General features: G+C 34.2%; 1 protein-coding gene across 2 annotated transcripts in view; it reads left to right on the top strand.

Annotated features, from left to right (window-relative positions):
• The window catches only part of bves (blood vessel epicardial substance), a 35817-nt gene extending 11163 nt beyond the window's left edge, over positions 1-24654 (top strand). The window contains exons 3-9 of one of the 2 annotated variants that reach the window (XM_056475258.1): positions 8033-8157; positions 8359-8546; positions 10960-11068; positions 11366-11533; positions 16153-16294; positions 16639-16667; positions 23605-23696. In XM_056475258.1, the coding sequence (XP_056331233.1) occupies positions 8033-8157; positions 8359-8546; positions 10960-11068; positions 11366-11533; positions 16153-16294; positions 16639-16661 (755 nt within the window). In that variant the 3' untranslated portion in view covers positions 16662-16667; positions 23605-23696. Of the gene's footprint in view, positions 1-8032; positions 8158-8358; positions 8547-10959; positions 11069-11365; positions 11534-16152; positions 16295-16638; positions 16668-23604 lie in introns of both variants that reach the window. The other variant, XM_056475257.1, reaches the window with a different exon arrangement.
• The last annotated feature ends 650 nt before the right edge of the window (positions 24655-25304 follow it).

The raw sequence follows: 25304 nt of genomic DNA, 5'->3' as shown, positions 1-25304 counted from the left end.
ACAGGCACATATGATCAGGTTCCAATTACTGATAAATTTGTATATGTTCCTTTATTGCAGACTTTGAAATTTATGTTCAAAAATGTAGAAATTCAAAAACATTTTGTCCAGCCAAGTGAGAATGGAGAAATATTAAGAGAGTTCTGTGATGGTAGCTATTTTAAAGAACATCCTCTTTTTTCCAAAGAACAAAATTCTCTTCAGATACAACTCTTCTATGATGACTTTGAAACTTCGAATCCCCTTGGTTCTAAGCATGGAATCCATAAGATTGGAAGTATTTATTTTGTTTTGAGAAACCTGTCATCAAAGGTAAACTCTGCTTTAATGAATATTCATCTTCTGGCACCTTTTCACACACAAGATGTAAAGCGATATGGCTTTAATGCCATTTTGGATCCAATTGTGCGTGACTTTAAAATTCTTGAGACATCTGGAATTACATTGCCGATCTCAGAGGATCCTGTCCATGGAACTATAGCTCAAGTAACTGGAGATAATTTGGGAATGCACACACTTTTTGGATTTGTAGAATCTTTTAACTCAAATTATTTTTGTCGTTTTTGTTTGATTGACAAATGTGCTTCACAGAACATTTTCTCTGATGACCACCCAGACATAATATTGCGTGACAGACTTCTACATGCTCAACATTGTCAAAGCCTCTTTTCAGATGCTGGTCCACAAACATCCTTTGGTGTGAAAAAAACATGTTTGCTGAATGAGCTACAGTATTTTAATATTTTGGACAATTTTGCATTTGATATAATGCATGATATATTAGAAGGTGTAGGACAGTTAGAAATGAAATTGCTTTTTAACCATCTATCACACAGCAGCATTATATCTTCACAATCTGCAAGCAATAGAATTTACTCATTTAACTATGGCTTTGTTGAACGTAAGAACAGACCAACCATGATTAATTTTGAACAAGCTGGGAATGGTTTGGGTCTCAATGCTATTCAGACATTTTGCCTTATTAGAAATCTGCCTTTAATTTTTGGAGATCTGGTTGAAGTTGGAGATAAACACTGGAGTTTGCTACTGCTTTTACTTCAGATAATAAATATTGTGTTTTCTCCAGTCATCTCAGAGGGCATGACTATTTAAAGCATCTGATTTGTGAACACCACACACTGTTTAAAGAACTTTACCCAAGGAATCTCATTCCTAAGCACCACTTCATGACCCATTATTCCAGATGCATCAGGAAGATAGGCCCGCTGGTTCATGTGTGGGGAATGCGTTATGAGGCGAAACATCGCTTTTTCAAAAGAAGTGTGAAGAATTTCAAAAATATTACCAAATCTTTAGCGCTAAAACACCAGATGTGTATTGCGTACCACTGGGAATCTCAGCCATTTAAGAATATTGACTGTGGGCCTGCAACAAGCGTTCAGCTTTGTGACCTGATTGACTGTGAATTCATTGCAGAAAGACTGCAAATTGACAATGAAAGTAATGTAGATCATCTTTCTTGGATTACTTGTTTTGGAACTGAGTATCGGTCAGGCCTTTTTGTTTGTTCAGATTTAAGAGATGACATTCCTGTGTTCAGTAAAATTACTGATATTATTGCATTTGACAGTCAGTATTTTTTGCTGACATGTGAATTTGAAACTGTATGCTTTGTTGAACATCTTCACTCCTTTAAGGTTAAGGAGGAGCTTTGTAGAAAAGTTTCCCTTTTGAATGTTGAAACCTTGCGTTTTTTTAGGCCATTCGACCTTCAGATAAGTTATGGATTGGAGGAAAATGACTTTTATATAGTTCCTGTACACGTTTTCATATGAACCACTTTTGTTCAGTGATGGTACATTGCTGAGGCTTTCCTGTATGTTTAGATTTGAAAGATGCTATTTCTGGGCTCAGTAAAACGTCTGATATTGTTTGATGGACAGCGGTTTTTGCTTGCTTATGAAATTGAAAGTGTGCTTTTGTTGAACATTACTAATTTCAAGGAAATCCCCCTTTTTGAATGATTTTTGCTGTGGTTTTAATCCATGTGTTTTTTTAAACAACTGTATGCAAAAATTACTTTTATACTTTTCTAAAGCGTTTTAGTTCAGGAATGGGGCTTTAGCTCATGTTGTATTGTTTAGGTTTGGCAGTGACAAGTAAAATATTAAACATTTCCACTGCATTTTTTTCAATGTGACAAATGTTTGTCTAAAAAATGACATTAATGACAAATTAAAGTTTTCAGGTATGAAATGCATATTCTGTGAAGTGATTTAATGTTGCCTGTGCTGTGTATTTTAAAGAAAATAAATTCTGTTTTGTAACTCTCCATGATTGTTTAATTTATGCGCTAAACACTTATTTTAATAAGGCTTTAACAGAAGAATTTATTTACATTTTGTTATTATTCCAGGTGTTAAAATGTTTAAATATACACTTATCTTTATGAGTTTCATGTGTGGAAAATGTTAACTTTTACTCATGTAAGTTCAAAGAAAAATTGAATTTATGCTGAATATGACCTGGCTATGGTGATGGAGTATTTACTATACACTATATCTAGTTTATAGTTTTTACACTCTTAGTGTAAAATTATTTACTCAGCTTAAGTGTATATATTCAACACTTTTCAAAGAGTAACTTATACACTGGGCTGGTGGGACTCGTATATACACCAGAAGAGAGTGTAATTTAACACCTGAGGAGTTATATGTACACTGGACAATTTGCCCTGCAGGTGTTAAAAATGTTTAATGTGGTGTGCATTTTTACACTCTAAGTGTAAAATATTTTACACTGCAGAGGTGTACATATTCAACACTTTTCAAAGTGTAATCTGGACACTTGGCTGGTGGGACTCATATAGACACCAGAAAAGTGTTAAATTCAACACCTGTGGTGTAAAATGTACACTGGCAAATTTGCTGTATATATATATATATATATATATATATATATATATATATATATATATATATATATATATATATATATATAATTATTTATTTAATTATTTATTTTATTTGATTAAACTCATTTGCTCATTGTCTGTTTTCTTTTAAAGTCTTTAAATTTGATATTAGGCCTTGAATGGCAAATACTTAATTTAAATCATGTGGCATATAATTCAGAAAATATAATTCAATAAATCATATAAGCATATAATTCAATAAATGTTACCATATTAATTACATACAAAATAGGACAATATATTTAGCACAGTCTAGTACGCTTAATTTTAACAAGAAAAAATATGCATTCTGAAACATTAAATAAATGTTACAGAAAGCAAAAAAAACTTTCTCAAACATCAACATATTGTTACAACACAATTTTTTTATTATTAAATTAATATGCAGACTGATTGTATTTCTTAAAAGAAAAGCTTCAATTAATGATCTGCCAAACAGAACCTTATAACTTTAAGCAGAAAATTACTTTGTAGAATTAGAAGTTTCTGTCTGCATTTGCCCTTTTTTACCCCAGTTTGCAAATTTGAGAGAATTTGATCATTTACATTTAGAGTACATTTAGGATCTCTGTAATGATAATGTATGAAAGAGAACTGTCACACACATATTGTTTGTTATATGGAATGGTGACGATATGTAATCACAAAATTTTATTTTGGATGTAATGACATTGTAATTACATTGTAATTACATCTGAGATGTAATATGTATTTACAAACTTATATTTTGGATGTAAGTACTGTGTCATTACATTGTAATTACTATGTCATTGTCATGTACAGAATTTGGTTATTTATAGTTGTATATATAAATATACAAAGTACACATGTACTTAAAAACTTAATTACTATGTCATTACATTGTAATTACATGCAAGATAATCTTTATAAACTTAAATGTTTCTTTGTATGTTTCATGTACAGTATGTGTGTATTAGTATGTAAATATATGCGGTACAAATGTAGTTACAAACTTTTGTTTATCTTGTGTGCAATTGCTGTGTCGTTACAATGTAATTACTGTGTCGTTACATTGTAATTACATTGCTATTACTTTGTAATTGCGTCCAAGATAATATTTATAAACATGTTTCTTTGTATATTTCAAGTACACTATTTGTGTATTTATATGTAAATATACGCAGTACATATGTAATCACAAACTTTTATTTTGGATGTAATTACCATGTCGTTACATTGTAATTACTATGTCATTACATAGTAGTTACATCCAAGCTAATATTCATAAATGTAAATGTTTCTGTGTATATTTCATGTATTTGTATAAGTATTTGGTTATTTATAGTTGTATATGTAAATATACTCAGTACACATGTAATTACAAATTGAATTATTATGCCATTACTTTATTACATTGCTATTACATTGTAATTACATCCAAGATGATATTTATAAACTTAAATGTTTCATGTTCAGTATTTGTGTATTTATACGTAAATATGTGCAGTACATACTTTCATTTGGATGTAAACTTTTATTTTGGATGTAATTACATTGTCATTACATTATAATTACTAAGTAATAACATTTTAATTACATTGTTATAACATCGTAGACACTTATTTGATAGTATTGTAACTGTTTTCGTATATTTCATGTACAGTATTTGTGTGTTAAAGTTATTACATATACACAGTACACATGTTGTGTAATTACAAATTTTTATGTTGCATTGTAGTTACATTGTAATTACACCAGACATTTACAAACGAGTTTGTATGTTTCATGTACAGTGTATATTTATAATTATATACTTAAATATGCACAGTACATATGTATGTAATATGTAATTACAAACTTTAATCTTGATTTATAAACACATCTGTACAGTGTACAATTACTGTCATTACATTGTAATTACATTGTAAATATATTGTAGTTACATCCAAGATAATATTTATAAACGTAAACATTTCTTTGAATATTTCATGCACTGTATTTATAGTTATTTACGTAAATAAACACAATACACATGTAATGTAATTACAAACTATTATCTGGAATTTAATTACATTGCTATTACATTGTAATTACATCCCAGATAATATTTATCAATGTGTTTCTTTGTATATTTCATGTATGTATTTATAGTTTATACTTAAATGTACACAGAACAAATGTATGTAATATGTAAGTACAAACATTTATCTTGTACTTACTCTGTCGTTACATTGTAATTACGCTGTAGTTACATCCAAGATAATATATATAAAAGCAAATGTTTCGGTCCCACTTTATATTAAGTGACGCTTATACCTGTGAAGTTACATGGTAACAAGATGTGTAAGTAGTATGTCACTAGTGTATGTACACACTGGTACATAGTATTTACTTAATATAAAGTGTGACCAATGTTTCTTTGTATATTTCATGTACAGTATTTTTATATCTATATGTAAATATATGCAGTGCATATGTATTTACAAACATTTATCTTGTGCGCAATTACTGTGTCATTACAGTGTAATTGCTATGCCATTACATTGTTATTGCATTGTAGTTACATCCAAGATTACATTTATAAATGTGTTTCTTTGTATATTTCAAGTACAGTATTTGTTTATTGATATATAAATATACACAGTACATTTGTAATTTCAAACTTTTATTTTGGATGTAATGACAATGCAATTACATTGTTATAACATTGTAATTACAGCTGAGATGCGATAGGCAATTACAAACTTTTATCTTGTGTGTAATTACTGTCATTGCATTGTACATACATTGTAGTTACATTCTAGATTATAGTTATAGATGTAATTGTTTCTTTTTATATTGCATGTACAGCATTTGGTTATTTATAGTTGTATATGTAAATATACACAGTAAACATGTTATTACAAGCTTAATTACTATGTCATTACATTGTAATTACATCCAATATAATATGTCTAAACCTAATTGTTTCTTTGTATATGTCATGTACCGTATTTGTGTAACTATAGGTAAATATATATAGTACATATGTAATTACAAACTTTTATTTTAGATGTAATTACCATGTCATTACATTATAATTACTACATAATGACATTGTAATTACACTATGACGTTCTAATTACAATGCTGTTATAACATTGTAATTACATCTAAGATAGTATTGTAAATGTGTTTTTGTAAATTTCATGTGCAGTATTTGTAAATTATAGTTATATACATGTACACAGTACATATGTAATATGTATTTACAAACTTTTATCTAGGATGTAATTACTATATCGTTACTTTGTAATGACTATGTTGTTACATTTTAATTACATTGTAGTAACGTCCAAGCTATTATTTTTGAATGTAAATATTTCTTTGTATATTGCATGTACAGTATTTGCTTATTTATAGTTGTATACGTAAATATACACAGGACACATGTAATTACAAACTTTTATCATGTGTGCAATTACTGTGTCGTTACATTGTAATTACTATGTCATTACATTGTAAGTACATTAGTTTTGCATCGTAATTACATCCAAGATAATATTTATAAACATGTTTCTTTATATTTTAAGTACAGTATTGGTGTATTTATATGTAAATATATACAGTACATATGTAATTTCAAACTTTTATTTTTGGTTGTAATGACATTGTAATTACATTGTTATAACATTGTAATTACATCTAAGATAGTAATGTAAATGTGTTTTTGTATATTACATGTACAGTATTTGTGTGTTACAGTTATATAGATATAGACAGTACACATATAATATGTATTTACAAACTTTTAGCTTGAATGTACTTTCTTTGTCGTTACATTGTAATTTCATTGTAGTTACATCCAAGATAATATTTATAAATGTAAATATTTCTTTGTATGTCACATGTACAATATTTGTTTATTTATAGTTGTATGCTCAGCACACATGGAATTACAAACTTTTATTTTGTGTGAAATTACTGAATCGTTACATTGTAATTACTATGTTGTTATATTGTAATTACATTGCTGTTACATTGTAATAACATCCAAGATAATATTTAAAACCGCTTCATTGTATATTTCAAGTGCAGTATTTGTGTATTTATATGTAAATATACAAAGTACATATGTAATTACAAACTTTTATTTTGGATGTAATGGCATTGTAATTACATCTGAGAGTATTTGGTTATTTATAGCTGTATACATAAATATGTAATTACAAACTTTTATCTAGGATGTAATTACTATATTGTTACTTTGTAATGACTATGTCATTACATTTTATTTACATCCAAGACAATATTTATAAACATGTTTCTTTGTATATTTCAAATACAATAATTGTGTATTTATATGTAAATATACACAGTACATATGTAATTTCAAACTTTTATTTTGCATGTAACGACATTGTAATTACGTCTGAGATGTAATACGTAATTACAAACTTTTATCATTACTTTGTAATTACATCCAAGATAATATTTTTAAATGTAAATGTTTTTTGGTATATTTCATGGACAGTATTTGGTTATTTATAGTTGTATACCTACATATACACAGTACACATGTAATATGTAATCACAAACTTTTATCTTGTACTATGTAGTTACATTGTAGTTACTATGTCATTACGTTGTAATTACATTGTAATTACATTCAAGATAATATTTATAAATGTAAATGTCTCTTTGTATATTGCACATACAGTATTTGTTTATTTATAGTTGTAAAAGTGAATACATACAGTACACATGTAATTACAAACTTATTATTGTGTGCAATACTGTCATTACGTTGTAATTGCTATGTCATTACATTGTATTTACATTGTTGTTACATTGTAATTTTATTTTAACTTTTATTTTAAATGTAATGGCATTGTAATTACATCTGAAAGTATTTGGTTATTTATAGCTGTATACATAAATATGTAATTACAAACTTTTATCTAGGATGTAATTACTATATTGTTACTTTGTAATGACTATGTCATTACATTTTAATTACATCCAAGATAATAGATATAAACATGTTTCTTTGTATATTTAAAAAATTACAAAAAAGCGGAATTGAATAAAAAAGCGGAATTAAATAGAGAGGAATTGATAAGTCGCATTAAAATGTGTTTCTTTATTGTCTTTCAGGCTGCTCTTTGTTCATAGTGTGGGCTACGTTATATAGATGCACACTGGATGTGATGGTGTGGAATGTGGTTTTCCTTCTGGTGAACTTCATGCATTTCTTCTTCCTGCTTTATAAACGCAGACCAGTGAGTACAATCAGATACACAGACAGATGGACACAGGTCAAAGTCAAACACTATGATTTATGCTGAGAAAATATGTAGTTTTGTTCTCATTTTCTCCTTGCTGATGTCTTCAGTTGCCGTTTCTGTATGGGCTAGTTGTAAATATTGTTGATTCTGAATTTAACTCAGAATTCAATGTGCGTTTCTTTTGTTTAATTCCAGATTAAGATTGACAGGGAGCTCAAATCAGTGTACAAGCGCATGTTCGAGCCGCTGCATGTGCGAGAGGCTCTGTTTCAGAGGCTCACGGGTCAGTTCTGCACCATCCAGACGTTAAAGAAAGGCCAGGTCTATGCAGCAGAAGACAAAACCTCTGTGGACGAGCGCCTCAGCATTCTTCTCAAAGGAAAGTAGGTGTTTTGCTTCACTAAAGTGCATGTGTTTTGAATGTTTATTTACAACTCCGCCATTTTAGAGATCTGTTAACCAGTGGTGGCTTTTTTATAAATTTTTTTTTGGTTGCATGTGCTAGTGGGGCTTAACACTTTAAACAGGGTGCTAAAAATAAGTAACACTTTGAAATCATGGTCCATTTGTTAATTAACAGTACTAACATGAACTAACTGAAGGGCTTTATTCTGCAAAAACCGTCCTGGATGTACTTTGTCCCGCTTATTACACAGCTATCTGCAAAGCATAAAATTAGACACAAAACATTGTTCTGAATCTGAGCCATAAAAGTTGATCAGTTCTTTAATGAAGCGCAAAGCTGATGAAAACAGCTGATAGGGTACACTAACTTGTGCGTTATACAGTCACAAGATGGCGCCAAAGAGTCAAAAGCGCAAAGCTGACAGAACGAAACTGGCTAAATAAAGACATGCGCTGCGTCCGAAACCTCCCACTACTCAGTAGGTACTGCATTTGTATTTAAACATACTACTCGGCCGTTAGAAAAGTATGTTCTATACAGTATGAATGGGAGAGGTATGAATGGAATTCGGACGTACTACATCTGCCATTTGTCATGGTCACGTGACCTACTTGCATCAGTCGCGTCGCTTCACTCCCATTCATGAATTCTCTTGCGGGGCATCATGGGATAGCGCAGGGTGCATAGAATGCGCACTTCAGAATCTTGCTGGAAGTAGTAAGTCATCTGGGTGCATACTGATTTTCGAATTCTATCAATTCGGACATACTACTCGGCTCACATACTGATTTTAGTGTACTGTATAGTATGGAAGTATGCGGTTTCGGACGCAGCCCTAGCCTACATATTATTCAGTCACAAGATGGCGCCAGTCAAAAACTGATAAAAACCCTTAACAAGAACTAACAATGAGTAGTAGAAAGATTACTGAAAAATCATACTTAGATAAAAGTACTATTACTTACCCAAAAATGAAGTGCAAGTAGAGTAAAAGTATATGTTGTAAATATTACTCAACTTATGGGTAAAAAGTAGCCCTTTTAAAACTACTGACGCATTTACATGTAATTTGTGGATGTGTGTAAACGTAACATTCTGTAGTGAATTTAGTTATTATCCAGCAAGCACACAGCATCATAAAACGTTAAAAAGATGCTAAGCATTTCACTCATCATAGTACACGTGCTGCTGATGATGTGACAATAAAAGGGATTTGATTTAATATTAGGTTAGATTTAGGTTGTGATGTCAGGTGTACAAAATTCAATCTCTAGCCAGCGTCTAAGGACAACGTTATTTTTATGTCCAATAACAACGTCAAATGACGTTGATATTTTGTTGATTTTAGGTCTTTGGAAAGTGACCAAAATCCAACATCGAGCCAACATCTTAAACCCACGTCATACTGATGCCAAATACTGACATTTATTTATCAGATATGGAAACCAAAATCCAACATCTGATGGATGTCATAGTGGTAACGTCCACATAACATCAAGCTGTAAGATCATTAGATGTTGATATTTGGTTGATTTTAGGTTGGACATTAACATTGATCTGACATTGAGTTCTGACGTCAACCCAATTTTCATTTCCAAACAAAATGCAACGTCCCTGTGACGTTGTGGTACAACGTCAATCTGACATCATGTTGATGTCCTCTACCTGCTGGGTGTTTAAGGCCATTTCAATCATTATACAGTAAACATCCGTCATCTTCTCATCAGTGACATGCATCTAAACAGTCTCTGGGTCAATGCGTGTAAAGATTTTGGACATCTTGGACACTTTTAATGCTTTCAAACAGTTTGCTGCAATTCTAAATCGCCCATGTCTTGAGGTTGTTCAATAATGATGCGATTTACCTTCTATATGCGATTTGATTGAACAGGAATCACAGGACTGATTTTTTTAAATCCGCATAGACAAGAAAGAATAAAGTAGTGACTGCAGGTTAAAGAAAAGTAGTGGAGTAAAAGTACCGATACTGCACTAAAAATGTACTCAAGGGAAAGTAAAACCACACATTTTAAAAACTACTCAGTTGATTACAATTCCTGAGAAAAACTACTCTATTACAGTACTTTGAGTATTTGTAATTTGTTACTTTACAGCACTGCTAACAATAAACAATTTTACTTGAATTCCAAAACAATAATGTCAGACTACATGCATGTAGTATTCCTTTAATGGATTGTTATCCATAATCGAGTGTTTAAAATCATTTTAACAGATCTGTGTGATGACCAGGAATTATTTTGTAAATGCTATTGTCAAAAAAGATACCTACTTTGTGTTGTGTAAATGTACACAAGTCATACAGTAACATACCTATACATTTGTTTTCTTTACATGTTGTATTTTTGACTTACTTTATTCATTTGAAACAGGATGAAGGTATCGTACCGGGGTCATTTCTTGCATAACATTTACACCAATGCCTTCATCGACTCTCCTGAATTCAGGTCAACTCAGATGAACAGGGGTGAACGCTTTCAGGTAATGGGTTTAAAAGGATAATATTAAAAATAATATTTAATGGATGCTATAATCACAGTAAGTGCCTTTACTTGCTACAGAATTTAGTATGTGCATCATTCCAAATCTGCACTTTATAATTTTATAAGTTAAAGCTAAAATTAAGCAGTGAATATGAAAAGTGAATTCTTCTTGCATTTAACAATAGTATGGATTCACTACACACAGAGAAATTAAAAATACATATTCCTGAAATGTCTGATCATTTAAAGGAAAGAGTATACTAATATATGTATTATGTGTCACATAAATATATAGGTGACGATCGCTGCTGAAGAGAACTGCAAGCTGTTGTGCTGGTCCAGAGAACGTCTGACTTATTTCCTGGAGTCAGAGTCTTTTCTGAACGAGGTCTTCAGGTATCTCATTGGCAAAGACATCACCAACAAACTTTACTCTCTCAACGATCCAACCCTCAGTGACAAGGTTAGAACATATTTATTCTTCTTCTACATTTTTTTGTTTGGGACTGAGTAAAAGCACCATGCTTGAAAAAAATTACACCTTCAACATAATGTTCAGTTCTTCATAAAATATTATTTGCCAAATTCATAAATGTAAACACTTTTAGGGCTTACTCACATACAATTGAAGTCAATATTATCAGCCCTCCTGTGAATATTTTTTTTTCTTTTTCAAATATTTTCCAGAGCAGAGACTTTTTCACAGTATTTCCTATAATATTTTTTCTTCTGGAGAAAGTCTTATTTGTTCCATTTTCTTTTTTTTTTTCGTACCTCCATATAGACGATTTTCTGGCAAGATCAGTTTGCTCAGTAGCTCGCCTTGTATGTCGGATTTGTGACGTGGAGTCGACCGTGTTTTGAGGACACTCCAGTCTATAAAATCTCCAGTAACTGTACCAAATGTTGTGCACCTTTAAAAACTAGAACATGTCCCCCATATAAATTGGTGGTTGACCACTTTGATGACTAAAAACGGAAAAATGTAGTAATTAAATATAACATATTGTTTGCTGATGATTAGTTTATAACAGGCGTGACCAACCCTGTTCCTGGAGATCGACCTTCCTACAGATTTCAGTTGCAACCCATGTCAAACACACCTGCCTGTAATCATCAAGTCCTGTTCAGGTCCTAATTAATTGGTTCAGGTGTTTTTGTTCAGGGTTGGAGCTGAACTTTGCAGAGAGGTCGATCTCCAGGACCAGGGTTGAGCACCACTGGTTTATAACATTGTTTTTTTACTACATACTTGATGTAGTAGTGATTATAACAGCCTAGGCCCATTGTGGGTACATGCCCAGGGTTACATATTTGGGAAACCACAAAAATATGTGCTCTGGTATACATCCAGCTGAATTTTGTGTGTAAAATTAACACTATACGTCGGTTTCACTTCGTTGGCAACTTCTATTCCTTTTCAATCTACCATTGACCGCTTACCCCCATATAGACGACTTTTCTGGCAAAATCAGTTTGCTCGGTAGCTCACCTTGTATGTTGGATTTGTGGTGTGGAGTGGACTATGTTTTGAGGACACTCCCCTCTGTAAAATCTCCAGAAACTGTACCAAAGTATTGCGCAACATTTAGAGCTAGAACATGTCCCAGTAAAAATTGGTGGTTGACCATTTTGATGAAAAAAAAAGGAAAATTGTAGTAATTATGTAGTAAATATGATATATTGTTTGCTGATAATTTGTTTATAACATCGGTTTTTACAACATACTTGATGCAGCAGTAATTATAACAACCTAGGCTCATTGGGGGTACATACCCAGGGCTACATATTTGGGAAACCACAAAATACGTGCTCTGACGTACATTTAGCTGCATTTTGTGTGTAAAACAAATGCTATAGGTCGGTTTGACTTCGCTGGCAACTTCTATTCTTTTTCGCTCTACCATTGAACACATACCTTCATATAGGCGACTTTTCCCTTGAGATCAGTTTGCTCAGTAGCTCGCCTTGTACGTCAGATTTGGGACGTAGAGTGGACTGTGGTTTGAGGACACGCCGGTCTGTAAAAACTCCAGAAACCGTACCAAAATGTTGAGCAATATTTAGAACTAGAACATGTCCCTGTATAAATTGGTGGTTGACCGTTTTAATGACTAAAAACTAAAAATAGTAATTAAATATGATATATTGTTTGCTGATGATTTGTTTATAACATTATAGGTTTTTACTACATATTTGATGTGGTAGTGATTATAACAACCTAGGCTCATTGGGGGTACATGCCCAGGACTACACATTTGGGAAACCACAAAAATACATGCTCTGGAATACATCTGGCTGCATTTTGGGATGGGATAGGACGATCGGTATGACGTAACTGACAACTTCTATTCCTTTTCGCTCTACCATTGACAGCTTACCTCCATATAGATGACTTTTCCTTTGAGATCAGTTTGCTCAGTAGCTCGCCTTGTATGTCAGATTTGGGACGTAGAGTGGACCGTGGTTTGAGGACACTCTGGCTCTGTAAAAACTGCAGAAACTGTACCAAAATGTTGTGTACCATTTAGAACAAATCATGTCCTTGTATAAATTGGTGGTGGACCATTTTGATGACTAAAAACGAAAAATAGTAATTAAATATGATATATTGTTTGCTGATGATTTGTTTATAACATTGTTGTTTTTTACAACATATTTGATGTGGTAGTGATTATAACAACCTAGGCTCATTGCGTGTACATGCCTAGGACTACATATTTGGGAAACCACAAAAATACGTGCTCTGAAATACATCTGGCTGCATTTTGTGTGTAAAACAAATGGTATAGGACGGTCTGTATGACATCACTGACAATTTCTATTCCTTTTCTCTCTACCATTAGCCGCTTACCTCCATATAGACGACTTTACTGGCGAGATCAGTTTGCTCTGTAGCTCACCTTGTATGTCGGATTTGTGACGTGGAGTGGACCATGTTTTGAGGACACTCCAGTCTGTAAAATCTCTTGAAACTGTACCAAAATGTTGTGCACCTTTAAGAACTAGAACATGTCCCCATATAAATAGGTGGTTGACAATTTCAATGATTAAAAAAAGAAAATTGTAGTAATTAAATATGATATATTGTTTGCTGATGATTTGTTTATAACATTGGTTTTTACTACATACTTGACGGGGTGGTGATTATATCAACCTAGGCTAATTAAGGATGCAAGCCTAGGACTACATATTTGGGAAACCAGAAAAATACGTGCTCTGGTAAACATCCGGCTGCATTTTGTGTGTAAAACGAACGCTACAGGTTGGTTGGTATGACATCATTGACTACTTCTATTCCTTTTCGCTCTACCATTGACAGCTTACCTCTATATAGATGACTTTTCCAGTGAGATCAGTTTGCTCAGTAGCTCGCCTTGTATGTCAGATTTGGGACGTAGAGTGGACCGTGGTTCGAGGATACTCTGGGTCTGTAAAATCTCCAAAAACCGTACCAAAATGTTAGTAACCTTTAAGAACTAAAACACATCCCCGTATAAATCTGTGGTTGACCATTTTGATGATTAAAAAATTAAAAATTGTAGTAATTAAAAATAATATATATTTTGCTAATGATTTGTTTGTAACATTATAGGCTTTTACAGCATACTTGATGTGGTAGTGATTATAACAACCTAGGCCCATTGGCAGAGATGTATAAAGTAATAGAGACCCAGACTTGAGTAAAAGTACAAGTAAAATATTTAAATTAAATATTGCAAGTAGTTTATTTTACAATTTACTACTCAAATACTGAAAGTAAACGTACAAGTATTGTGTTATGTAATTATTAAAGAAATCAATCAAAAGACATCATATTGTTTTGTTTATTATAAGTACCTTTTTTGGGGCACGTGATTAAGCAGAACAAAAAGAAACATTTATATATATATATATATATATATATATATATATATATATATATATATATATATATATATATATATATATATATATATATATATTAGGTCAAAAACACCATTCAGTGTGACACAGCCTTTATGATTGTGGTCTTCTTCCTCATCGCTATGAACAGTTGAAAGTGAAGAAGTTGAAGGTGCAATTTCTGAATTTTCCATGTCAAAAACATCTAAAGTGCTCTCAATGCAGGCAGGCAGTGCTGTCTTCTTTAATCGTCTGAATGATGATGAGCCAGCTTATTCAAACCTGTGACAGAGCCATCTGCTGCTCTGGCATTGATAATGTGGGTTTGTAATGATTCGTAACATTTTTATAATTTTAACAAGTAACAATTCAGCACATCAAAAATCTATCGGAGTAAAAGTATTAAATTCATCGAAAATATGTACTGAAGTAAAAGTGGAAGTAGAAGAAAAAACAATACTGCAGTAGGGTACAGATACAGCCTTTTAGTACTTAAGTACAGTAGTGGAGTACTATACATGTTACTATACATCTCTGCCCATTGGGGGTATGTGCCCAGGGCTAGATATTTGGGAAACCACAAAAATACATGCTCTGGTATACATTTGGCTGCATTTTGTGTTCAAAACAAATGCTACAGGCCGGTCGGTATGATATCACTGACAACTCCTATTCCTTTTCATTCTTCCATTGACCACTTACCTCCATATAGATGACTTTTCCAGTGAGATCAGTTTGCTCGGTAGCTCACCTTGTACGTCAGATTTGGGACGCGGAGTAGACCGTGTTTGTAAAATCTCCAGAAACTGTACCAAAATGTTGTGTACCATTTAAAGCTAGAACATGCCCCAGCAAAAATTGGTGGTTGACCATTTTGATGACCACAAAAACAAAAAAGTCATCCAGCTGCGTTTTGTGTATAAAACAAATGGCGGTATGACGTCCCTGACAGCTTCTATTCCTTTTTACTCTACTGTTGACCGCTTACCTCCATATGGACGGCTTTTCCAGTGAGATCAGTTTGCTCTGTAGCTCACCTTGTATGGTGTTGGACCTGGGACACAAATGTACACAGCGCCCTCCAGAGGACGTTGCCTTGGTCATGTATTTCACGATTCCCAAAAATGTAGCCCTGGGCACGTATCTCAAATGAGCCCAGATTGGACTGTAACTAAACTGTTGATGATTGATCTGTAGGCTGTGAAGAAAATGGACCGCCAGCCAAGTCTGTGTTCCCAGCTGTCTATGATGCAGATGAGGAACAGTATGGCGAGCACTAGCGACACAGATGACGTGCTCAACCAGATCCTGAGAGGTGGATCAACTGGCTCATCACTCCGTAAGTATAAAGACTTTGCTTAAGCCATGGTCTGTAACTAATCTGCCAATGCTAAGCTGCGTTTCAAGCACTAACCACAGTTTGCCCAGTTGGCCTGATATTACACCCTTCATGCCCACAAATGCTGGTATAAACTAGAACACATGAGATGGCTCCACCTTTCTTTGTCTTTCCTAAGCTTCATTTAATGCATCCTCCACTTTAAACTCCATCTGTTCCAGCGCGAGTACACACTAATAAACACTAAGTTTGCGGTTTAGCACAACACACTGGTGTGATTTCAAAACTATTAATATGGAGTGTCAGCGTATCCCTGATGTTTTCTCCTCCTGTTCCTCCTCTAGCTGTGACCTCAGATCGGGCCTGATGGGGTGTAAGATAGTTTCTTTTCTTTCCTCACTGTCTTTCTATTCCTCAACCCCAACAAAAATGACCCAACATAACCAAAAAAAGTAGATTAACTCCCTTCTAGTCCTCAGAAGAAGTAACCTCTGATAACCAGACCTGTTATGACGTTAACCTGTAACAAACCCGAATTGCATTTGGTGAGTTTTCCCATAACATCCTGCCATAAAGCATATTGTCATACAAGTTTCATCTAAAATCATCTTGTCTGTATATAACAAGCACTACACAGTATTTTACATGTGTATTTTGTTTCTCTTTCACTCTTATCCCAATTTAAATCAGTACTTCATTCAGTTTGTTTCCTAACATTGAATAGCTATGTATTAAACGAGAAAATGACGCCAATCCTCAGAGGACTTCGAGAACAGCACAAGATCTTAAGCAATACACAAATACACTTCATTAAAAATGTATTATACACATAGACATCACCTTTTTTGAAAGGATGCTATATATTCTAGAACTGCAGGTTAAAATAAAATGTGTTTTACTAGTTATACAAGTTTTAAGTTAATTATATATGAGCAATATTACATGAGTAGCAGTGCAATATGGCTGTATATTGGCACTGGTGGGAGGCGTGTGTTGCTTAATGTCCCACCAGTGATGATATACAGCCATATCATACTGTTACGAGTGTGACATTGCGTTTATACAACAGTTTGACGGCATAATTGTGTATATAAAAAAGAAAATTTAACTTGGAGAGTCTCAAAATCCTTTTGTATGAGGAATTACTTTCTTCCGCCAATCTTTCACATCTGCAGCCATAGGCGGAACGTGTGTAAGGCTGGGGAAGGCTTAGCCTTGAAAAAAATGGCAGCAAAGAAAAAAAATGCATTGAAAACATGTTACGAGTGTAAGGCGTAATATGAATGTAATTTAATGTTGATGATTAACACAACACTTTAGCTATTGTAAGTTTGTCAATCAAATTTAAATTCCCCCTCTGCACAAAAATTAAACTATCCAACCCCGCACGTTGCACTGATGAGCGCTGTTTATTACTGGAGTTCGCAGCAGCTCCAAACCAAAAGTGCTGGCCAGCGGACTATTCTGATTTACTGGTCAAGGACATTAGTAATAAAATGACAAATGAGGATTACGAGAGAGGTATTATATATTATTCTGGTTTAATTTGTTTTCAGCATTAAATTGGTAGTTTCATTGTAACGTAGTCTAGCCTATAGTGTAGTAATCTTGTTTAGGCAATTGTTTGGAGTTTTTAAATATTTTAAAGGTCAAATATTTATTGCTGAATTACAAGTTCAGTTTTCGATTGGCCTCGTGAAAAAGAGAATGATTTCATATTCTCGGGGCCGGCACGTCCAGAGGCGACCTAGACGGCCGCCTAGGGTGGCAGAATAGTGAGGGCTGCGTCCGCGATGATGAATTTTCAGCTTTTTTACTTCTGGCTTCAGAGTCACACGATCCTTCAGAAATCGCTCTTATTAAGAGTAATAAAGTTATTACTGGTAATAGTAGTAAAAGCAACAAGTAGTAATAATTTCATTTGGAACTGCATACAGTAAGTAATAAATAAATATTTAATAAATAAGTATTTAACATTTTTTTAATATTCAATAAATACCGCCTTGATGAACAGAATAATTTTAATTAGATTTTTAAATAAAAGTAATAATAATAAAAAATAATTAAACTGACCCCAAACTTTTGACCGGTAGTGTAGATCAGTGGGTGAGTTTAATAAAATAATTTAATGTGAGTGTTGAATATAATAGACGTTTGTTAATAGGCGGTGCTTTTATTAAAACCTCTTCTTGGTCGGTCGCAAATCTTTTTAAATGCATTAAAGGGCAATGCATATATTAGCCTTACCCTGGAGTTTGTTCACCCTCCGCCTATGTCTGCAGCGGACGTCAGAACACTGTTACTAATTCACTAACGTCATTTTAGAGCTAGTATTTGAATGATTCTCTAGCATAACGTCTAAAGTGATGACAAAACAGGTGATTTAAGAAATAAAGACTGGATTATAAGATTATAAATCTAGAGATATTTCCTAGTATTTCTCTGTTGCAAACGGGATATCATAATAATTAACCCCAAAAAAGCCAAAGCAATGCCAACACTAGCAGTATACTGTTGTGTTTGCGATAAGGAGAAATGCTAAACATTTCTACTTTCTGTTTACCGAACTAGTCTGCAGTAACGAAAACAGGAGACTCATTAGAGACAAACAGCTGGCCAACCAAAAAGGCTTATTATGTGGTCTCTGTTTACATCTTGTGGATGGACAACGTCAACCATCTTTGCTCTGCTCAGTATGACAGGCTAATGAATGCTGACGTATCACTGAAATGATAAATTATTTAAAATAAGCACTATCCTTATAAATAAACTGCATAGTTGCATTCTAAACAACTACATTCTCGCCTAAAAGAGCCTCCAAAATACATTATGTTGTCCAACAGCTGCAACATTTGTCAAACTCTAGTGAGTTTATTGATCTGCTGCCACTCTATGTGGGCGGAATAACACGGAAGGGTGAGGAGGCTGTACGAGTGCTGTTATTGCAGAATATTGCACGTCTATCAGCCGTGACGTTTTCCAAAACTGTCCTAATGCATGATTGGGTGTTGTTCAGTAGTTTTAGGACAACTTTGATAAAAGGTGATGATCCATATATCACACAGGGACGTGATTTTTACTTTAATGCATGGGAATGAAATCAGAGTCAATGTTTGACATTCAGGTCCTGTCCACATAAACACAGGTATTTTCAAAAATGCAGCTTTTTCTACGCGTTTTAGCGTTCATCAGTTGACTGAAACCAAAACTTCCTGAAAACTCCAGCCAGGATAAAGATTTTCAGAAACAGCCAATAGTGTTTGGTAACAGTGTGGTCGTGTGGCCACTAAAACCCGAGTTTTTATCTCATCACATCAGTGTGTGTGCTGTTTTCTCCTTTCTGATTGGCCACCACAGCTTCATTTTAAGGCTTTAAATTCGGCATACTATAGTGCATGACACTGTCACTGTTTACACTAAGGCAGGAAAAATCCATTTATAAAAATACCAGTGTACATGTGGACATGGCCAAAGACCTATTTGCTGAATTTACATGGCTTGGGCAGTTTGATACAAGTTCTAAACCACTGATTTGTTTAAAACCTGCTAATGGGATAAAGTAAGTTGGTCGGCTCAAGTAATAAATTCAGGTAATGAAGTTTACTAAGAAACCCATATAAGCCCTTTGCGATCAGGTTATTTGTGTTTAAGAATAGAAGGCAGAAAATGCAATATTGAACCCTTTAAAACCATATTTAAAAACATAAAATTAAAAATCAGGGGCTCGACCTGAGCAGAAACACAATATTTTGGTGTAGCTGCTGATGTTTAATGGCCAAAAAGAAGGGAGAGTTAACCTAAAAAAATCCAAATGTTTTCATTTGTTCGCAATTAAGCCGTCGTAAAACACTTATGATTTTTTATTTCTGTTGCACACCCCCATTAAATTAAAAATAAATTAATTAATACAAATTAAAGAAAGCAGAACTAGTATAGGAATAGTATATGACCAAATACTATGGAAGCCAATTTTCCAACATTCCTCAGTACATCAGAAAGAAATTCATCAACAGAATTGAAACTACTTGAGTGTGAGTAAATAGTGAAGAAATAAAAGTAAAATCTGGGGGGTGAACTGTCCCTTTAATGTAAGTTCATGAGAACTTCGAACACTCAAAAAATTACATTTGCTGTCTGGTCAGACTACTTATTTAAGTTGAGCTGAAACAACACAATTCTTGAGTTTTTTTGGGGGGACAACTTAATTGTTTTATGTTCGATCCACTTCAGTTTGTAAAAACTAATAAAGTTCATTTAGTTCCTTCATATTGTCCTGACACAAATCGATTGTGTGGAACCCAACATTTTTACAGTGTCGTGGACTACTTGCATAAAATATATACAGCGGGCAAAATAAGTACTGAACGCATCACCATTTTTCTCAGAAAACATATTTCTAAAGGTGTTGTAGACATGAAGGTTTTGACAGATGTTTGTAACAACCAAATAAATCCATATACTGTATGCAAAGAAAAGAAATCTAATTAGTTTACAAATTAGGTTATGCGTAATAAAATGACATGACACAGGGCTAAAAGAGAATTGAACACATGAAGAAAGGGAGGTGTAGAAAGGCAGTGAAAGCCCAGACAGCAGCTGAAATCTCTCAGTAGTTCTTCAATGCTTTGCCCTTCGTCAGTGTAAATTCATATTAGTTGCTTCAGTCCAACATCTACATTAAGCAGGATGATGAAGATGAAACCAGGATGGACATTTTAGCAAGACAATGATCCAGAACACAGCCAAGGGAACTCTCGAATGCTTTCAGAGAAAGAAAATAAAGCTGTAGAATGGCCCAGCCAATCACCTGACTTAAATCCAATTGAAAAATACAAAATAAGGATCAGATTTGATAGACGAGAGCCACATAACCATCAAGATTTTTAAACTCACACATTGAAAAACTCACACTTGAGCAGTGCATGTGACTTCATTCTCCATGCAAAAAAGCATCTTTAAGGCTGCCATCACCAAAAAAGGCTTTTATATAAAGTATTAAACACATTTCAGTAGTTCAGTACTTTCTTCTTGTGTCATTCCATTGTTATTACACATAACTAATTTTTCAGATTTGTTTGGTTTGATTTATTTTTATGTTTATTATGTTTTTACCAAAATCTGTTTTAGATCCATGTCAACAGCTCCTTTAAAAATATTATTCCCAGGAAAAAACGACATGTTCAATACTTATTTTCCCCACTGTACATGTCAACAAATGCATACAAACATGCATGTATATTAGTTGTGAGGAGGAAAACACATTATGTAATGCAATGAAATCAACACAGGCTCATTGTGAAAATGTAGCCCTGCGGACGTTTCTGGAGACAGCGAATTATGTAGGCGGAGGTACATATGGGTGCATTTCATTTCTTTAAACCAACGCTACAGGGCGGTGTGACGCCTTTCCTTTTCGCGCTTACCAGCTGACCGCTTACCTCCGTATGGACGGCATTCCGGCTGCAACCAGTTTGTCCCGTTAGCGCGCCACGTCCGTCGGCTGATTTGAGATGCAGAGAGGAGTTGACCACGAAGACGGGGGTTTGAATCCGGTGAAGAGCGGTTCCAGAAAACAGGTCAGACAAAAACAGAATATGTCTATATAAAACAAACGTATTCAAAAGTGAATAGCATTGTGAGGATGTGGTTAAAAAAAAAAAGTCAGACGAGGGCTTTGTTTTTTTTGGATTGATTTTGAAACGTGTTGGTTGGGTTTAGGGAAGTGGGTGGGTCAGCTGATCGTTCGCTCAGTCAGTCAGAAAGTCTGTCCAAAAGTAAGTCGACAGCGGCCTCCGGTGGGTTTATGCGAGAACAGCAGGCGCGAATGGCACTTGCGAGGGAAATTTGAGATCTCGAAAAGTGTACACGGCGACCTCTGGCGGATTCGCGAAAACAAAAACTGCAGAAAAACGTGCCGCCGGGACGTATTTCGCGGTCTCCAGAAATGTCCGTGGAGGTACGTTTTCAGAATGAGCCTGGGTTGAATGAAATATGCTGCTGAACTGAAAAATTCCTCAAAAGACTGTTGCGGCATATTTGATACTGACATTTTTAAACCAAGTTCTGATCGTTTTAATAATTTAGAGATCTTAAATTTGTATAGTTATATACATCAGTGTTTCTCAACCACGTTCCTGGAGGACCACTAACACTGCATGGTTTGGATGTCTGCTTTGTCTGTAACACCCATTACAGGTCTTTCAATCTCTGCTAATGAGCTGATGATCCAGCCTGATCTCACGAGAAAATGTAAATATTTAACATTTTGTCAGTTTAGTGGCTAATTTGTGAGTTCAATTGTACGAAATTGTACGATTTTAAAAAGGAGGCGTGGCACCCAACCTCACTTCTAAACCTAACCGTAATTAGCTATGTTTCCATCCAAAAATGCGAATGTTGGAATATTGCATAAAAGACATGCGAATAAAACAGCGTTTCATCCAACGAGTCAAAGTGAACAAAATCGTCACTTCCTGATTAACTGGCGCCAAATATCAACGCTAAAATCTGAATTTGCTGCAGTAGGAGAAGCTGCGTCAGTCTTTTCGTTCTTTTAATAAATGACTTGCGCCTCAGAAGGCAATCCTGACATGCAGGGAAGCGCGGTGGCGTTTGAAGCCAGTTGAAGTTGATTCCTGAAGTCAATAATACAATAACACTTAAACGGTAATGCATTTTAGAATGACCAAAACAACATTTCTGATGTTTTACAATGAGCTCAGCCTGCTGGTTTGTCCTTTTACACACATTTTTGTCATCACATGATCTTTTATAACAAAATCACATGACCTATTTAATGCGCATACTGGAATTTGTTCGGTAAAAGTGTTTCCATCATAGTTTATATGCATCTTCACTTACAAAAAGCGTTTATGCGACTCAGTTATGCGCATACATTTTTATGTGCATTTTTAAAATTGATGCGCATCTTGGCGTTTCCATCAACCGTTTTTTTTTTTATGCGCATATCCAAAATGCGCATAAAAATTGGTGGATGGAAACGTTGTTATTGGTGGATAAGCAAATCGTACTAAATTGTACGAATTAGATCATACAAATTCATACGACTTAGCCACCAAATCAAAAAGTTACGAATTGCCATAAGATTGCGTTGGATGATCTGAATCAAGTGCGTTTGGTTAAGTATGTAAAATGTGCATTCCTGGTGGTCCTCCAGGAATGTGGTTGAGAAACACTGATACACAATAACCAAAGTTACACTGGAAATGCAGCTAATTACTCTGTTAATATGTAACCACACTATTAAGAGTCAGTTTTTTGACATTTATTATGTTTTTCTTTCTCTCCAGAGAAAAATCCTCTAACGAAAACATCCACGACTATGAAGCCAATTGAAGAAGGACTGGAAGATGATGTTTTTGAATCTGAGTCCCCCACCACCTCCCAGAATGTTTCAAAGACCACCAAAAAAGACATTTAAACGTATTTGATCACCTCACAGTCTTAGCCTTTAGCATTTCACTGCTCATTCTATAGAAATGAATGAAGGTGAGATGAAGTGAAAAGAAAAAAGCTCACAGATTACACTAGAGACCCATTAGGCAGGCAGATTTATCCTTGAACATATTTTCAGATATCATGTAATCTACTGTTGTATTTTCTTGCTTCACATTTCAAAAACAGTTTGATTTTTCCATCATTTCTCTAATGTTCAAGTTCAAATATAGCTTATGCGTTTCCTTGCATGCTCCTGACTTCCCAAGTCCTATTTTCACATGTTATATTATGCTGATTACACAATTTGTGCCTTTGATTTGATCACATAACGTTACTAAGGAATCATTCATCCATTTATTCTCTTTTCGGCTTAGTCACTTTATTAATCCAGAGTCGCCACAGCGGAATGAACCGCCAACGTATCCAGCACGTTTTACTCAGCGGATGCCCTTCCATCTGCAACCCATTTCTGGGAAACATCCACACACACGCTTACCCACTATGGACAATTTAGCCAACCCAATTCACCTGTACCACATGTCTTTGGACTGTGCGGGAAACCGGAGCACCCGGAGGAAACACATGCGAATGCAGGGAGAACATGCAAACTCCACACAGAAACGCCAACCGACCCAGCCGAGGCTCGAAACAGCGACCTTCTTGCTGTGAGGTGACAGCACTACCTACTGTGCCACTGCGTCACCCTACTAAGGAATCACTTAGGGTTAAGCCATGTAGAAGTGTTACATTTGAATGTATACTTAATGTCCGATTTAAAGCATTTTAATCTCTTGTAAGCTTTTCATTTTATTCTGTGACAATAGGATAATGTGACGTTTGTGTGTTTGAAATCATAGATACTTGAAATCACTTTTTAAATTAAAGATTTGCATCATGCTGTCTTCATGCTAACCTGGGTATTTTTATAAAAACAAAGAACATTAATAATGCAGTACTGCCTGAAATACTATGATTTCTTCCTCATTCTCTTTTTTTCTCACATCTGGCCACTTAACTTATGTTATGAAGTGAACTTCATGCGGTATCAAATTCCATTAAAACATCCTGAATGAAAATATGCTGAATGACAGTGAACGGCTGAACTGCAGTTAAAGTCTAAAGATTAAAAATGAAACACCCGAAAATGCATGATACCATGGAGGAAATGCTGGATAGCCTGGTGATGCAACATGAATTGTTTTATACTGAAACTTTCCTTCTAAAAGCGCTTCCTTGGTCTTATCCAAATTTCTTTGCACGTTAAACACATGTCGGCCACAACAGGAAATAAAAAAACTGCAACAGGCGTTAACGTGCTAATTTTGACAGCCCTAATATATATATATATATATATATATATATATATATATATATATATATATATATATATATATATATATATATTAGGGCTGTCAATTGATTAAAATATTTAATTGCATGATTGTTGCAAGTTAATTTATGATTAATTACAACTATATTGCACATTGTATCTGTTCTAAATGTCCCTTTATATAGTATTATTTGCATTTTGAAACTGCATGACACCAATATC

This window comes from Danio aesculapii, chromosome 16 (assembly GCF_903798145.1).
Source record: "Danio aesculapii chromosome 16, fDanAes4.1, whole genome shotgun sequence".
NCBI lineage: Eukaryota > Metazoa > Chordata > Actinopteri > Cypriniformes > Danionidae > Danio > Danio aesculapii.
This window is presented reverse-complemented; position numbering and strand designations above follow the sequence as displayed.